Here is a 16,973-nt window from a genome sequence, read left to right as displayed (position 1 = left end):
GAATTGTAGGGAGAGCTGAGATGAGAGTCCCGCGATAGATGAAATTCACGAAGCCCCCAGATAGAGGAATGAGTTCTGTACAAGCGTATTGAGTGGAGTCCAAGGCAGATAGGATTTTAGCGGATGGCGGAAGGAAGGAATGCATCACTCTTAAGAATGTCGAAATCACAAAACTCAAATTATGAACAGGAGCGGTATTTATGTGTAAACATTGGACGTCAAAGCAGACTCGCCACCAAAATCCAGACCGAAGAACGCAGTGGGTACTTGGGTACTTTGATACGAGCACCAATAATATTGTGACTGTCGGTAACAAGGATAGATGTGATCCACTTTCTACTAGGACTGTATATGCAATGCAATAAAGTACCAGGTCCGGCCATTTTATTAGTTGATAGAAACGGTATGTTGCCATGGGATGTATATAATCAATTTTTTATTAATACTAGCCACAAAATGCTTTCATTAGGCAATTTTTTAATCAGCTGCTGGACGTATTCTTAAAACTGCATAATACTTCTAGAGTTTGGATTGAGGAGACAAACCTAGAAGTATAAAAGGTTACGACAACGCAAAAATGGATATCAGTGGGTTAATTTCTTGCGGAAAAGAAAATGAGGTTAAGATTGAGGTCACTACGACTTTGTACAACGGGTCAGGGCAGACGCAGACAGTCTACTTGCTCTTGGGATCCCATTGTCGACAATGGCGCCGACTTTTGCAAATACCGAGAGGCAAAGTTATGGGCTAATGGGACCTGTGAGCATTCACTGGGTGATCAGTGAGAAATTAAACTTGATCTAGATGATGACCTATTGGGGTGCCATTGTTTGATAGAAAATGTCCTATCTTTGTTCTTTAATCTCTTTTTCCTGGCGGCAGCTCTCATAGCCACAATCTACTCCGCTTGATCCTTGTCAGGTATATTTTGTAGACTTTCCAAGAGATAGTCGGGTATTTGGGCTGAATAGATGGTAATTATTATATGGATCTTCAAATTCTTATTAGGTAGTTGGGCGAGAATTGAATACCAACCAACCATGGATTCTTAAAAAACCAATTTCAAAAATTGATCTTGAACTATTTGGAAGTAAATACTGCAACTCACGAGAGTGGCCGCAGCCAAATCCTTAACAACCCTAAAAAAATACTATCGTCTAAAGAAAGTATTATGTACTCTAAAATCAAGCCCCAGGATTTAGTATAAATGTTTATCTAATATACTAGCTAAGTTTAGCTCAAGGCTTTTGTGTATAATAAAGGTATATATATGAATCCTAAAGAGAAATATGTAATTGTCGAAGTATATAGAGTCGTAACTTACTACCCGGCGAGAACGGGCTTATTCATCAAGTGCCTACTTTTCTCATGTTTTGTAGCATTGTAATTCTGAATTACGCATGAACTCGAGCGTTGTAACTGCCAAGTACCAGCCATACAGGCGTCAGCATGCTCATATGAGCTATGGGATAGCTCTCAAAAGCGACCCCCTTCCTTCACTTAGCCAAATAATCAGCAGACCACTATACGTGCAACAAGTTGGTGAAATGTCAACAGACAACTGAATGACAGGAATGGGCTACCGGGGCCGAACCGAGCCGAAGCCGAACCGGCCGAAAAGCCGGTAGTTGGAAGTTGATATTAAACTCGCTTCGCTTTCGCGGGGAAATAAGGTTTGTTTGCATGCAGAGCCTAATCCGCCGAGGTACTTTTGTTTTGGGCAAGATCTCCAGAACTATCCAAATCACGGACTGAGCCCTGGCGGTGTATATGAAGGTCACCATGTACTGCAATCGAGGAAATGTTTTAATATCTGCTTATCAAGGGGATGCTTTATTATCTTCTTATCATTCCATTGTCTTACCTTCTTCATCAGTGGATAACAATGAACTATCCTACCATCAATACGGGGCATGCGCATTGTATCCCGTCAACGTTTACCCCTCCACATGTCTTCGGTGCTGAGATAACCTCCATCAATACACATTTGGTTACCAATTTCACCGCAATTGTACCGGCCGAACAGCTTTTCAACACGCCTACTGCGAATGCTACCAACGTGGACTTTTGCAATGTTACAGTTTCCTATACCCACCCGGGTCAAGGCGACAACATCAGCGTTACGGCATGGTTGCCGATTGACTCGTGGAACGAGCGGATGGAAGGAGTTGGCGGCGGAGGATGGGTTGCTGGTGGTCCTATCAGCCAACTGGCCTACCCAGAACTCGTCAGTGCGATCAGTTCTGGCTACGCCGGCGTTACAACTGATGCGCGGGCTTGAATGTCGGGGTGGATATATCTGCCAGTGCATGGGCGCTACTGAGCCCCGGCAACGTCAATCTTTATAATATGCAAAATCTAGCCTCTCGCTCGTTATACGACCAGGCAGTCATTGGGAAAAGCCTCATTAAGGACTTTTACGGCAGATCGCCAAAAAAGTCATACTGGAACGGTTGCTCCCAGGGCGGCCGTCAGGGCATGATGCTCGCACAACGATATCCTGGCTTGTATGATGGCGTTGCTGCTGCTGCTCCGGCCATTAACTGGAATGCCTTTTTCACCGCCATGTATTGGCCTCAACTCATTATGAACTTGGCTGGAAAATATCCTCATGGATGCGAGCTGGACACAATCACTGAAGCAGCTGTATCCGCGTGCGATGGTCTGGATGGCGTTCTAGATGGTGTAATCTCGGATGCAGATACATGCGTTTTTGACCCCTTCACGGTCGTCGGCACTGTCTTTAACTGCGCTTCCACAAATACGACAATGCAGGTCAGTCACACGGCAGCAGTAGTAGCAAATGCTACGTGGTCAGGCCCACAAACTTCCAAAGGAAACTTCCTATGGTATGGGCCGCATAGAGGGGCAGATCTCTCCGGCGCTCTTACCGCTTTTGGTCTTGCTGGGACACGTTGCACTGGCGATGTTTGCGTTGGAGCACCACTCTATCTCGGTACAGAGTGGATGGCACTCTTCATTGAAAGGAACCCTGATTTCGATCTCACCAGCATCTCCCATGAACAGTACGACGAAATTGTTTACTCTGGAAGGCAACAGTTTGCTAGCACCATCGAGACAGCTGACCCTGATCTTTCGCAATTCAAGACTCACGGGGGTAAAATTCTAACCTTCCATGGCCTGGTAAGTAACTTATTATCTATAGTCCCGATTTACTACAGTAAGAAGCTAATTTTCTTAGGCTGATCCCGTCATCCCTACCAGAGGCTCGGAGCATTATTACAATGCTGTTCAAGAATTAGACCCTGATATTCATGATTTCTATCGACTTTTCCTTGCCCCCGGAGTAGCGCATTGCTTTGGGGGCTCTGGAGGTCAACCTCATACAGTCCTAGAGGCCTTAGTGGAATGGGTTGAGAATGGTACTGCTCCAGAAACGCTGCCTGTTAGCTTTACTAGCGCCAAAGGTACCACCTACGACCAAATCCTCTGCCCATATCCACAGAAGTCAGTCTACACCCTAGGCAGTGACCCGACTTTGGCGGAGAGCTACCACTGTGTTTAGATTTCTGGTTCTTGTGGCCTGTGGCATCGATCCGAGTACCCTCTTACTCATGTCACGTCTTGTCTCATTTCTGCTCCTGATTTCTCTCAGCGGAGAATTGACATCTATAGCAGAAGAACTCTCAGATATGCTGTCACATCTCTCCCGCCTCGTTGCTTAGTTATTGCATACCGGTAAACTACCAAGTCTTCTGTATAGCTAGCCTTAAATAGAAGAATGTCAATAACATATTCTATATTGCACTTTAGTAACTTCCTCTAACTTCGATTAATCTAGCTAATTAATACAAGAATCCTAGAAGTCTAAATATAGACTAGAAAATTTTTCAATCAGTCTAGGCAAGAGACGTGTATATAAGGAGGCTATATATTTAAGTATTGAATTGGGCCTGGTGAGTTTCAGGTACTATATTAGCATTACTACGGATATTCTGTGGAACTGCTACACTTCAAAAGTTGATAAATTTAAGGCCCTATATCTCCACCAATCCGCATCAAATTTTGAAATCAAGTACATTATTGGGATTGCTCTGTTCATCCCACATAGACAGGGGGTTACTCAGAATCATCTGTGACCAAAGGTGAAAGGGCTGGCCAACAAGTTTCGAGCAGGGAATTCTGTAGAACTCGTCTAGCCACGACTTGATATTCTCAACCGACTGCCACAAGCACTCGAGCCGCTGGAAGTCCAATAACGTCCCACCGTCCCCAATCTGTCCAGTTTGACGTCATCTGTGTAATCATCCCCTACTAGTTAGTTAAACGGTGTACCTGGCCTAGTCTACGGATGACCCATTTAGGCGTCAAGTACCCTATAACTAAACTGCAACGCCCATTATAGTGGAGACATCTTTAGCGTCGCCAAGACATTCATGGGCACTCTTGGCAAGGTGGAGACTTCCAAGAGCTAATTGTGTATATAAAATTGCCTAATATGGTAATTCTCACATTAATTTTGCATAATGATGGGCGATGGACGTGTAATTTCAAAATGCCCACGGGTAATGGGCACCTCCTAGTGCCCATGGACAGGGTAAAAGGCGCAGTCTATAAAAAAGCATGGTGAAGTGGGCACTTGATGAATAAGCCCTTTCGTGGTAAGTTACCATTCCACATACTTCGACATATCTCTTTCCTGAGTAAAGACTTACGTGCTGGGATCGTAGTGACGACCGAGATGTTAAATACCCACAACTACCCTCAAATTTATGTTCATCATCTTCTCTTGGGTCTGCTTGCATTCTCTTTATCAGGGTACAATTGGGTGCAATCACCGGTTCTCTTCAATCGTAGGGCAGCAATTTTGGCCTTACGGGAGTCGCCATTTAAGCATATATAATAGAATGAAATCAACCTACTCGAGAAAGTTGGGGGAGAGGCTACTGTTTTGATATAAAGAATAAACTCTGATGATGAGGATAGTAATTTATAAACAGAAACATACACCTTTAGTTGCACAAAGTAGTATACTGTTTGGTAAGCGCCACCTCTTACAACTTAGGAAGGTTCCCAGGTTTCATATTCTGCCCTTCCAGCTTTCTCAGTTCTGCCCTCTTGATCTTGCCGCTATTGGTCCTGGGTAAGAATTCCTGATTGACAAACGCCACTTTCCGCGGGTATTTATACGGCGCAGAATTTGTTTTACAGAACGTTTGCAGTTCCTTTGTAAGCTGAGCTTGGGGGGAATTTGCGTATCTTGAGGTCAGAACTATGAAAGCCTTGACCACCTCTCCACGGACCATGTCAGGGGAAGATATCACGACGCATTCAGCCACAGCGGGATGCTGTTTCAGTGTGGATTCAACTTCAAATGGGCCTAGAAAAGAGATATCAGCTGCTAGCTCCGCAGATCCTGTTGGGGATGCAGTCACAAACCGATTCGATAGCCAGAGGAGTTGATAACATCGTCTGCGCGACCCACAAACCACAAATATCCATCCTTGTCTCTCTTGGCCTTGTCACCAGTCAGGTACCACTTTCTGGTCCTCCCATGGAAGGTGCTGATTCTCTCGCTGCGTGTCACCTCACCGTTATCACGAACATATCCGTCGAAGATTCCGAAGAAATCTGACGGAGAATCTCCATCGGTAACTAGGAGGGCCAACTCCCCCTCTTCGTTCGCTGCAGTTTCTTCGCCAGCTAGGTTGATGACATACAAAGGCACTCCAGGAATCGGCTTGCCCATCGACCCAGGGCGAACTGCAAAACCACCATAGTTTCCACACATCAAGGTTGTCTCAGTTTGGCCGTAACCTTCACAAATTGTTAATCCACTGAGGCCACGCCATTGGTTAATTACTGTGCTATCCAGTGGCTCCCCAGCTGAATTGCATTGTGCGAGAGCACGCGGGGCATGCTTGCGGTAGAATTGTTGGCACTGCTGCTGGACAAGCTGCCGCCAGGCTAATGGAGGGGCACATAGTGTTGTGATTGGAAAATCATGCAAATGCTCGAGGATTGTGGTTGCATTGAATGCTCCACGGTCGTCCCAGATAAACAAACTGGCGCCACAGTTCCACGCTCCGAAGTAAGAATATGCCGCTTTTCCCCATCCTGGAGTCCCAAATAGTCAGCAGAGATTTCACTAGAAGGGGATAATGTCGGCATCTACTTACCTTGCTCGGTGTAATTCCAGCAGAGCTTCCCAGGCCCTAAATTGAGCCAATATTTGCCGGTGAGGAGATGTGCTGTGTTGTTAGTTTAATCTTGCCGCGACTCTTGGTACTTTGCTAAAATTACCTAATGGATAAGAGACCTGATTATGGCGCACCATTTTAGGTAGACCAGAAGTGCCTGATGTAAAGTATACGATTGCCGGAGAATTCCAAGGGCGCCGGACTGAGCAGTACCTTGCGGTTGTCTCGATCCGCTGAAGGGACTTGTACAGGTCCGTTACCCCTGCTTCCGGCTCACCCTCTGCTTGGATGATGACCCGGAGAGAGGGACATTTGTTACGGACCTGCAGGACCTTGCGGACACTCGTGGTATCACCGACAAAAACCGTTGCTTTGCTTTTTTGACAGCGGTACTCGATGTCCCTCGCGGTCAATAATGTCGTAGCCGGGGCAATTATAATTCCACTGCGGAGACCGGCTGTAGAGATTTCCCACCTGGAAACCTGTTAGAAAGTCGGTTACCCAGTGTCAAAGAAAACGCTTACCATGCTGGAACCCGTGGAAGGACTAGCAGCATAACATCTCCTGGGCGTGCACCCAGCTGGTCGAGTAAGAGAGCAATGCGATGTGACTGCTGGGAGAAGTGTTGATAAGTCAGCAACTTTTGGGTGGCCTTATCGTGAGACACCCATAACATGGCCTGCAAGGAGGGCGATTTGGCAGCCCAGGTATCAACAACATCAGTTGCGAAGTTGAAATGATCTGGCCGTTGCAAAGGACTCTGTGTAAGGGACTCCATATTGATATTAATGATGAGGTTCGTACACGTTAAATTCCGGAAGCTAAAGCGAAGAAAGCGAGCTACTTATATCTATTTGGCATTAGGGTACAGCCATTGCCCCCAGGGGCATGGGGCTTCTACCAACTGTCTAGTCCACCATCGCTCTTGGCAACATCGGTTAGCTATGAATCGGGCCGAGTAAATATTAATGCGCCTCATTAACTAACATTCACCGCAAATATCGTCAATATTTTAGAGCTATGGCAGCCTTACCAGTCCTTGATGACGGCCCGGGCGACCGACGGCCCGAGGTTGACGGCTAGGGTGAGAATCAAGGGTACACCAGTATCCCGCCTCGGCGCTCGAATTCAGGCTAAAAACTGTCACTGGTGAATTGCTTCAGGGTTAATTTAACGTGCTTGATTACTTTTGAACCGAGATTCAATTTAGCGATCGAACCATTCTGTGCAATCTCCCCTGCGTTTGCATCTCTGCGGTCAAACCAGAACCTCTACATTTGAACTTTTGATAACAGACCGAGAAGTGAGTGCTCCTTACCAACAATAAACAGGGAGCTCATAACTAATATATCTGGATTGAACAGGTCAAGATGGCAGATGAACTTGGACTAAGGTTCATCCAGCTTCAGGGACCACATAATGGAGTTTTATTATTGAAGTACAATAGACCTGAGGCAGGAAACTCGTTACATCCTAGACTAGTGGCCGACATGTTGAAGGCCATTCGGTGGGCGGGACAAAACGACGACGTCAAGATCATTGTCATGACAGGAAACGGTAAATTCTTCTGCACCGGCATGGAACTAGTCAGTGACGAGGAGATGTCCTTCGCACCCGGGTCGGACTTCCATCAACTTAACAAGGAACTTATTTTGTGTGAGAAGATCCTAATTGCCGCGGTGAATGGGCCTGCTGTTGGATATGGTGCCAGCAGCCTTGCATTGCTTGATTTGGTCTATTCCATCCCGGACGCCTATTTCTTCACACCGTTCGTCAAATGGGGAATGGCCCCAGAGGCTGCTTCGAGTCTGACGTTCGCAAAGCTTATGGGCCACCAGAGGGCATCATTGTTATGTCTTACAGCGGAGCGGATCCTAGCCCCAGAGGCGAAGGAATTAGGTCTGGTCACCAAGATCCTCCCAGCCGCAAACTTTCTGGACCAAGTTATCGAGATCGCAGAAAACCTTGCCCTGTCCCCAACTGGTTCTCTCTTGGGAACTAAACGATTAATGAAACAACCAGTTATCAACGAGTTACTGGAAGCAAATGATCGTGAATGCTATCTTATCCATGAGGAGAGGATACCAAGTGGGGATCCTGCAAGGGGCAAAGAGCAATTCCAAAGTGCGCAACGCCAGAAACGCAGACTTAAAGATAATGGACATGCTAAGGGTTGTCTGTAACATGACTTGGGATAGACTATCCTTATACCATGATCAGTTCGCTGCCATAGGGTGCTTTATTCACAGTGATCCAAGAACTTATTCGACAACATAGCTGAGTTACAACTTTGTTCAGTAATATCCACTACCAGTACTGTAGTTCTGTGATAAAGGACTTGCTAAAAGTATATAACGTCTGTTGAGGTTTCGGTGCCTCAAGCAAGCACTCTTCCAGTTCTAACTGTAGTATACCAGGATGGTAAGCGACGTTCGACAACTGGGCACTTCTTTACCTGCCGGCAATAGAGATGTGTCACTTCTTGCTTGGTAACTAGTTAGAAAGACTGACCACACGGGTGGCAGCTTCGGCAGTCTATTCCACCTACTGACGGAAGTAACCTTTGCATATATACTCCGTACTCTCGTATGTTCTAGATATCCCAAAACGATGCCTCCGCGAACAAATCTGACCTCTGTCTCGGGCGGGCAATCTGAACAACCTACAGTTTCAGGGACCCTTTTTCCTAGCTCTCAAACATAATTGTGTATCCAAAATGAGGCGAAGGTATTATCCGCAAATAGAATGATTGCATAACCTCCTGGATTGACCGTTCTGTCTTAATCTACACTCTTAACCCTTTGAACCACAACTGCCGTTGCTGCACCACCGCCGTTACAAATCGCTGCGACGCCGTACTCCCCGATCTTAAGCTGATGCAATAGAGTGGTAAGAATCCTGGATCCCGAGCTGCCGAGAGCGTGGCCCAAAGATATAGCTCCTCCTAGCGGATTCACGTTCGCGTTTTCAAGGCCGAGGATCTAAGAACAGATTAGCAAATATGTACGACATGACAAGCTCTTGAAGACTACCTTTTCGTTAGCCTTGATGACCGCTGCAAATGCTTCATTGAATTCCCATACTGCGATATCCTCCTTCCTTAATCCTGCACGCTCTAGAGCGATCGGCACTGCCTTGGCCGGGGCAATGGTAAAATCAATAGGATCAACGGCAGCATCAGCCGTTGAGATGATTTTTGACAAAACTTTGCTCTGAGACCCGTACTCTTGAGCAAGAGCCCTGTTGACCAAAACCAGCGCGCTCGCGCCGTCGTTAAGAGGTGAAGAGTTTGCAGCCGTCACAGTTCCAGTACTCTCTTTGGTAAATGACGGCTTCAACTTTGGCACCTTGTCCACGTTAAGCCTGTCGAACCCTTCATCTTGACTGACTACAACCTCTCCACCTTTTTCCTTCACAGTGACTGGAACAACTTCGTCCTTGAACTTCCCTTCAGCCCATGCCTTTTGTGCTCGTAGAAAGCTACGGATGGCATATTCATCCTGAGCCTCTCGAGAGATATTGAGCTTTTGAGCTGTGTTTTCCGCACAGCTTCCCATGTGTATCTGGTTGTAGACGTCCCAAAGACCATCCTTCATTAGGCCATCCTCTAGCTTAATATGTCCAGGTGGACTGAAGTGGGGTGTTCTGGGAAGGTAGTACGGAACGCAGGACATGCTTTCCATTCCTCCAGCGACCTGCGCTTCGGATAACCCTAGCTGGATGTTTTGGGCGGCCATCACGACCGCTTTGAGACCAGATGCACACACTTTATTGATGGTGACCGCTTCGGCCGTTGTCGGGAGTCCGGCAAGTATTGCAGCTTGACGTGCAGGTGACTGGCCAACAGATCCTTGCAGGACGTTGCCCATGTAGACATCAGTAATCCTGGTCAGAGGCAACTTGGACTTTCTGAGTGCCTCTTTAATAGCGTATGCTCCTAGTTGTGGAGCCGGCACGTTGGCGAATGAACTACCGAAGCGAGTGGTCGGAGTCCTGGCGGCGCTCAGAATATATACGTCTAGAATCTCTGTTCGCTCCGTGGTCGTCGGATTTAGATGATGACCCACTTGGCTGAGACGCTCGGCAGCGGTCGAGGAGATGCCAGTGGGCTCCAAAGTCTTGGAAGACATGACGTAAGACAACTTTCCACTTATTTGCGCAGGTAAGGTGGGTTATATGCGGCTAGAAGCAAGTGACGATATAAGTGAGCTAGCTTTGCTCAGGAGTATCAGCCCAAAAGATTAGGAATGGTTTCAATACGGTAGAAACGAGAAATTATATATAAGTCAATCAGGAAGCATGATGGGCTGTTGTTGAAACGAGGGGTACGGGACAAGGCAAGGACTAGTTCAGTTCCGAGGCAGTTTAGGCCACGGGAAGTGGTCCTATCGGTCCGAGGAAGAACGCCCCTAAACTGTAGACCATCGATGATATTCTTGCCGAAAATAGTATCACTCAAAGGAGTAGTTCATATAATCTCCGCATAGGCGAAAATTGTATAGTCTCGATTCCCTTAATCACGTATGGCTAGTCTACGCCATAACCCGCAATACGGGTTAAGACCTTCAACCTACACCCGAAATCGCTGCGGGTTAGGGTTATGATTCCCGATTTAAAACCCTACAAATAACCTATTTTAACCCGAATTTATGTAAAATATAGATCTTAATATAGATAATTTTCGCCCCCCAGAACCGAGGAGGCCGCAGTAGTTTACCGAGCTTGCCTCCCCGATAGCCGAGACCATCCACTTTGAGCAAACAAGATATGTATACTTCTATAAGGCCACCTATCTTGCGGCGGTTATTGTTCTGAGAAAAAAGAGAACCAAACAGAAAAATGAGAGTGCAAGATAGAACATTTATTATCTCCGGCGGGTAAGCGGGATCACGCAACCATCATTAAGATCAGGCTCAAGGTCACTAACATTGTTGCATGTAGATCCTCCGGGCTGGGCCTGGCAACTACCACAGGCTTAGTTCACAATGGGGCATATGTTGCTGTCTTTGATCTTACTGAACCTGCCAAAGCCATCGTGGAGAAACTCCCACCCAATCGGGTGAAATTCTACCCAGTAGATATTGCATCCACGACAAGTGTTGCAGACGCAGTGCAAGATACTGTCAAATGGAGTAATGAGACCCACGCCCCCTTAGGGGGCACTGTTTGCTGCGCAGGTGTTCTTGCCCCAGGAATGGTAACTCACACCCTTTGGTCTTCAACTTCAACAAAGGAACGCTATCTAACGAGAAACAGATAATCAACTCTTCTTTCGAGCCGTTGGCTCTTTCAACTATCCAAAATGCCATCAACATCAATCTTGTCGGAACCCTCAATCTTATCCGTCTCGTGGTCTCCCAGCTTGCCCAGTTACCCGAATCAATCGACCCTGGGAACGAATATGAACGAGGGGTCGTCGTCATGGTGTCTTCGGCTGCGGCATACGATGGACAGCCGGGCCAAGTGGCATATTCAGCTACGAAAGGGGCCATCCGGTCACTTACACTACCCTTGGCACGAGATCTGAGTCGATATGGGATCAGAGCTGTCTCTATTGCTCCTAGTCTCTTCTCCACTGCTATGACCGCGAAGGGGAAACTGCCTGAAAAGGCACGACAGACGATCGAGCGCAACTTTGAATGGCCGAAACGAGCGGGAAAGCCCGACGAGTTTTCAGAGTTTGTTCTAGAAATATGTCGGAACCGGATGCTTAATGGATGTTGTTTGAGGCTTGATGGGGCAATGAGGTTACCTTCTAAATTGTGATCCTAGCTTCATGAATCTACAGGGCTATCCAATACCTAGTGATAGAATTGATTTCAGTGTTTTTCACTTTGATCCAATACTGCCTTGAGCAGCTAATCTTTCACACGTAATCCGTTACTCTACGAATTGTAACCATAAATAGCCATTTAAAGAAAAAGGGGGGATCGAAGAATACTTGGCAGTGAATGAGTTGTATCTATATGCGGGACCAGACGGGCCTTTTCTTGCCCATGAAGGCGGTCATTCCTGTATAAACTATCAGCAACTGCGGAGGATTTATACATGATTCACGGCCCCTATTATAGACAAGGGTGACAAACCGATTTTCTGGTCTGCTGTTCCAAACAGCCCGTGGAAGAGTCGTCGTTCATACTCTGTACCCTCTCTGAGTGGTAATTCCTGGCTCTTGCCGACCACCTCCTTGGCTGCTAGCACTGCAATCTGGCCGTAACTGGCGATTTTCTCCGCTGTCTTGATAGCAGCAGCGAGTAATTCCTCTCTTCCACCGGTAATCACTTTGGCCGCAAGTCCCCACTCCCCGGCCTCCTTACCAGTGAGATATTCGCCTGTTAGAATCAGCTCCATAGCCTTACTCTTTCCAACAATTCTCGTCAAACGCTGCGAGCCTCCAGAACCGGGAATAACCCCCAACTTGATCTCCGGCAGACCAAACATTGCATCAGAGGTACAATAGAGAGTGTCCGCCATGAGCGCGAGCTCGAAGCCTCCACCCAACGCGTAGCCTTTGACTGCCGCAATGACAGGCTTCCGGATATTGTTCGCGAGGTGCGACCACAAGGCAACAATATCTTCTGAATATGCGGCCGAGAATGACAACTCCGCTATCTCCTTTATATCTGCGCCGGCTACATTTGGACACACAGGGGTACCAGATCAGCCCACCGGACTCGACAAAGCTGATGCTCATGGGAAGGAAAGCGGGGATGGTTTGGGTTCAGGCATACCAGCGAAAGCCTTCTCACTGCCAGTTATGATGATCGCACCAATACTCCTGCTTTTATCGAAGTGAGACAGCGCGTCGTTGAGTTCAGTAACCAGCGCATTGCAGAGAGCATTCAGCGCTTGCGGTCGGTTGAGCACAACTGCGATTGTTAGTGAGTGAGGATCCTTACATCTAGGACGTGTGGGATGTCTGGTCCACGATCTGCGTGATAAATAACAATGGAATTGGTAACCTACTCAGACCTACCCTGGGCTTCGGAGTTGAGCAAATGATGTGCTCGTACACTGGTAGAACGGTTGACGACGCCATTAGAAGATTCACTGCTAGCACTGAGCACAGTAAATAACGAGAGGTGGAACGACGTGGCGACCTTTCGTTTTGGTTTTCTTAAGAACAGACTGGAACTAATCAGCTCAGTCTGCTACCCGCGCAGATGGATAATATTCAGTCAACCTAGAGTAGGGGGTCCCAGTGTGACCAAACAGAAGAACGTAGGATCAGGAAACCCTTTTTTCAGCTTGATATTTCCACCTTCCTTTTCTACGTTTTCTTCTTCTATGCAACACCCAGGGCGTGTGGTGACCTCGGGAAGGCTTCCCCGGCTCGGCCTCGGTAATTATGAGGTTCGGTATTTGCTGATCCTCCAATTTTCTTCTCCGATCAATCAACCAATTCATTCTGTTCTGGTTCCGCTTGGCCTTATTCATCCTGCATCCATACGGGGCCATACCAATATAGCTTCATTTGACAGTCTCGATGGTATTGTTCTGTCGCCACTAGAATACAGCATATCCTCCTGGATATTGGATCACATACCATATCCTCAATGAGGAGATCCATGGACATCCGCACTAGCATAGCTCTGGCTTAATTACCTACTTGGAGATGGCCATGTGCCCCTCAGTACGCCAATTCTAAGCTTGCATCTCCTACTGTGGGGTGATCAGGAGGGAAAGCAGACTAAAGAAGTCGGAAATCGCCGTGGCGCATGATTTGATACAACTTATACAGAACTCTATTCTCCAGCAGAAAAGCAATATTTAAACAGCACTAGAGCTTCCCAGAATTGAAGATCGTAAGGTCCCGGCGTTGCAAGTACAGTTCGAGGCATGGTTAATTCCATTCCAGTATGAATTTCGGAATTGTAGCACACAAACAAATGTCTCTCGTTGGTCTGGAGAGGTTTGCTACCTACGACCATTCCGTAGAGTGAAAGACGCCGATTGAAAGTAGATTCACCTTGGTTTACTAACATCTACCAAAAGAGGACGTTATCTATAATTATTTCAGCAATGTGCAATTCGAAAACACACACAAACCTACTTCTCCGTAATTACTATCCAATAGAGGGGCATGAATACTGGAGAAGGAAGGAAAGTGTGTCGAACATTGATTGGTCGTCACCGGCATCCACTTCGTTGTCATTGTGATATGCCTGGGGCTCAGAGCGCACGGAAGCAAGATTTGTTTGGGATCCGGCCACAACATCCTCATGCTCAGGCGGTTGAGACGGCTGGAGATAGGGAGGTGGCGATAATCTCGGAATCGAAAGGACAGTTTCCCACTGCTCGTTTGATGAGCAGTCAAAAGGGACGCTTCGCTCTAGTACACCCGGAGAAAAAGTACCCAACATTGCTGAAGAGTTCAAATCCAGATCTCCGTTTGCCCATCCTGTAGCGTCCAGTGACTTATCTCGCCGGGGACTGCGTTGCGCAAGAGACCAATCAGGAAGTTCACCTAAAGACGGCATTTTCCCGTAAGATAGGGAATGGTCCAGCGAGAACAAGAGCTTGAAATATAGCTGCGGATTCTGCGCATGAATTTCACTCCAGTTTCGAGGTAGGTGGTTTGGTGTAGATGCGGTCAATCCGGATATATTGTCGACTGGGGACCAAGGAGCCCTTGACGATGATGCGTAGTTCACAAACTGAAGAACTTTACGAACTATCTCAGAAACAAATTTGGCGAATCTGAAACGGCGTTCGTATTGTCGCATGGCCTCTGCCCACTGTGAGAGGTCTCGCATATGCCTTTTCTTCTGGTACTCCGATGTTGACAGGCAGACGTCGAGAGAGGCCAATAGCAGAGGTAGTGCCGTATACGCGGATCTGCAATCGATCAGTATTTGTAGCCTTTGGTGACAGCGGAATGGAAATCGACGAGATGAAGGTGGCATACGCGCTAATCGGAAGATAGCCAGCGAGGTTGGATTTCACCAGCCTCTTGAAAACATCTTGTAGGCCGGCGTAGGCTGACTTGAGATCACCCTCGCTGATATTCAACTGCATCGTCCAGTCTGCGTTGCGAGCATAGCACGTGCTGGAAGTATAGATAATGAAATGGCACAGCGCCATCCGGGCAGTACTAAGCGGAATGAGCTAACTGGATAATGCGGCCGGACATAAGCGTCCACTTACTGGTAATATATCTGCAACAGATCTGCGTACAGCGTCACAAAGTTAACACCCAGAACGTCCTTTCCAGAGTTGTGTTTTAATCGTGCCTCTGCAGCATCGGACCACGTATTGAGGTCCTGTCTACAACTTTTTATCCTGCCGGACAGCCCCGCCAGATCTGGGCTCGCGTGTGGCAGAGACATGAGAACACTGTCCGGCGGATAGATAGCCATGATGGTTGATGTGAGCGCGGCTGCCAGTTCACACTGCGTAACGAAGATCTTAATGAGCGACCGCTTGGATTCCGAATCATAAACCCTAGATCGTCCAACCTCGCATTCTAAATCTTCCTCTGCGAAAGGTTCCCTATGCTGATCAAATTGGTCCGGGGTGATCTGAAGTGGCCGGCGCACCCCAAGCGCAATGACTCGGTCACGTACAAGGCAACACCACCACAGTCTCTTTTTATCCTGTCGTTCTCGTGCGCTCATCTGGGGAAGTACACTGTAGAGGTGGGCACGGTCCAAACGAGCGCATTGAATGGCGATGGACAAGAATGACGTATTGTTATGAACATCACGGGCGGACGATTGGAGCGACAACAACAGGGATGCCTGCGCTATGGAGGATAAGTTTGATTCTGATTGAAACTGATAGAGTAGCTATTGAAACACCATCATTAGCAGATAATAGTAGAGGGGCTCTGTATTCCTTACAGCAGCACGCTGGTGGAGCATTTCCCGGGCCTCATGAGAGTCTCTGAAACCACAGGCTCGTAATGTGCGCAGGGGAACAAACTTTAAACTGTATTAGCACAAGAACTAGTATCATGATATGAAACCGTGTTACATACTGCGGACGCAGCAAACAGCATGGCTTGGAGGACCAAGAGGGAGACCTTGGAGGCACCAAGCATGTTGTCCTTCTGCCCATATGAGTTCCAGAAGTCTCCTTCGTTGAGAATTGGCATGAAGGGGTGGACGTGGAGAAAATACATCTGCATGAAATCGTCCAGATAATTATCGCTGGGAACCCGGAAACACCCCTTAGATTCGAGATATTTGACGTCCGCTGAAAGCAATTTGGGAAGACCCTGTAACCCTAGAAATTCGTAGTACGAGAAGACGACACTTCGGTCAGAAATTCTCTTGCTTGATTCGGATGCACTCTCGCCCAGCATCGACGGTACCGAAAAGCGAAGTGAGCTCGTGCTGGAAACATTCCGTCGAAGTGACGAATACTCCGAAATACATTCTGAAGGCGAACCGGGGAGAACCAGTCCCCTGATTGATTCCTCATTCCCATATAGGAAAGAAGAGCCGTTGGGTGATGGTAGTGAAGTAGGAGCGAGAGGAAAATCGAAACTCACTCCCGGCCTGGGATCTGGGAAGTCAGACAAAGATGGTGGGTACACATCCAGCGGACTGTGAGGGAAGGTCACGGTCGCGGTGGTAGTTTGATTAGTTCTCGTGTCGGGAGAATTGCTGGTATGCCTTTTTCTATGTCTTTTATGATCGAGTTAGGTCACGTCCTCTGAGTAAATAGGTTCGAGGGTCTCACTTGTTGCGTGGCTTCCACGGGAAGCACTTCTGCTTATCAAGCCGGCAGTTTGTACAGGGCATACCGCTAGAAGTAAAATCACATCTAACCTTACGTGAATGGCACGAGTCACAGGCTACCCGGCCT

At 47.4% G+C, this 16,973-nt stretch overlaps 7 protein-coding genes across 7 annotated transcripts; 3 read left to right on the top strand and 4 right to left on the bottom strand.

The window, feature by feature from the left end:
• Positions 1-1,885: 1,885 nt before the first annotated feature.
• Positions 1,886-3,526, top strand: N7537_002835 (uncharacterized protein; the record flags this gene model as incomplete). The annotated part of the gene is made up of 3 exons (XM_056893893.1): positions 1,886-2,231; positions 2,363-3,144; positions 3,203-3,526. The coding sequence occupies 3 exons, from the start codon at positions 1,886-1,888 to the stop codon at positions 3,524-3,526; spliced, it is 1,452 nt and encodes a 483-aa protein (XP_056758888.1).
• Positions 3,527-5,015: 1,489 nt separating this feature from the next.
• Positions 5,016-6,939, bottom strand: N7537_002834 (uncharacterized protein; the record flags this gene model as incomplete). Its single annotated transcript, XM_056893892.1, has 5 exons — positions 5,016-5,341; positions 5,401-6,078; positions 6,141-6,212; positions 6,265-6,635; positions 6,686-6,939. The coding sequence occupies 5 exons, from the start codon at positions 6,937-6,939 to the stop codon at positions 5,016-5,018; spliced, it is 1,701 nt and encodes a 566-aa protein (XP_056758887.1).
• Positions 6,940-7,651: 712 nt separating this feature from the next.
• N7537_002833 (enoyl-CoA hydratase/isomerase family protein) lies at positions 7,652-8,344 on the top strand (the record flags this gene model as incomplete). The annotated part of the gene is made up of 1 exon (XM_056893891.1): positions 7,652-8,344. The coding sequence occupies one exon, from the start codon at positions 7,652-7,654 to the stop codon at positions 8,342-8,344; it is 693 nt and encodes a 230-aa protein (XP_056758886.1).
• Positions 8,345-8,941: 597 nt separating this feature from the next.
• Positions 8,942-10,291, bottom strand: N7537_002832 (thiolase family protein; the record flags this gene model as incomplete). Its single annotated transcript, XM_056893890.1, has 2 exons — positions 8,942-9,142; positions 9,194-10,291. 2 exons carry the CDS (start codon positions 10,289-10,291, stop codon positions 8,942-8,944), a joined length of 1,299 nt encoding a protein of 432 aa, XP_056758885.1.
• Positions 10,292-11,000: 709 nt separating this feature from the next.
• On the top strand, positions 11,001-11,927 carry N7537_002831 (uncharacterized protein; the record flags this gene model as incomplete). The annotated part of the gene is made up of 3 exons (XM_056893889.1): positions 11,001-11,038; positions 11,103-11,358; positions 11,418-11,927. The coding sequence occupies 3 exons, from the start codon at positions 11,001-11,003 to the stop codon at positions 11,925-11,927; spliced, it is 804 nt and encodes a 267-aa protein (XP_056758884.1).
• Positions 11,928-12,123: 196 nt separating this feature from the next.
• Positions 12,124-13,635, bottom strand: N7537_002830 (ClpP/crotonase-like domain-containing protein; the record flags this gene model as incomplete). Its single annotated transcript, XM_056893888.1, has 5 exons — positions 12,124-12,173; positions 12,248-12,793; positions 12,893-13,030; positions 13,138-13,289; positions 13,622-13,635. 5 exons carry the CDS (start codon positions 13,633-13,635, stop codon positions 12,124-12,126), a joined length of 900 nt encoding a protein of 299 aa, XP_056758883.1.
• A 592-nt stretch (positions 13,636-14,227) lies between these two features.
• On the bottom strand, positions 14,228-16,467 carry N7537_002829 (fungal specific transcription factor domain-containing protein; the record flags this gene model as incomplete). The annotated part of the gene is made up of 5 exons (XM_056893887.1): positions 14,228-14,999; positions 15,070-15,255; positions 15,309-15,949; positions 16,004-16,084; positions 16,141-16,467. 5 exons carry the CDS (start codon positions 16,465-16,467, stop codon positions 14,228-14,230), a joined length of 2,007 nt encoding a protein of 668 aa, XP_056758882.1.
• Positions 16,468-16,973: the final 506 nt, after the last annotated feature.

The sequence above is a fragment of the Penicillium hordei genome (genome assembly GCF_028827395.1).
Source record: "Penicillium hordei strain IBT 12815 chromosome Unknown utg000001l_segment0_segment0, whole genome shotgun sequence".
NCBI classification, from domain to species: domain Eukaryota; kingdom Fungi; phylum Ascomycota; class Eurotiomycetes; order Eurotiales; family Aspergillaceae; genus Penicillium; species Penicillium hordei.
The sequence above is the reverse complement of the archived record's forward strand: the minus strand, read 5'-3'. Positions and strand labels throughout refer to the sequence as shown.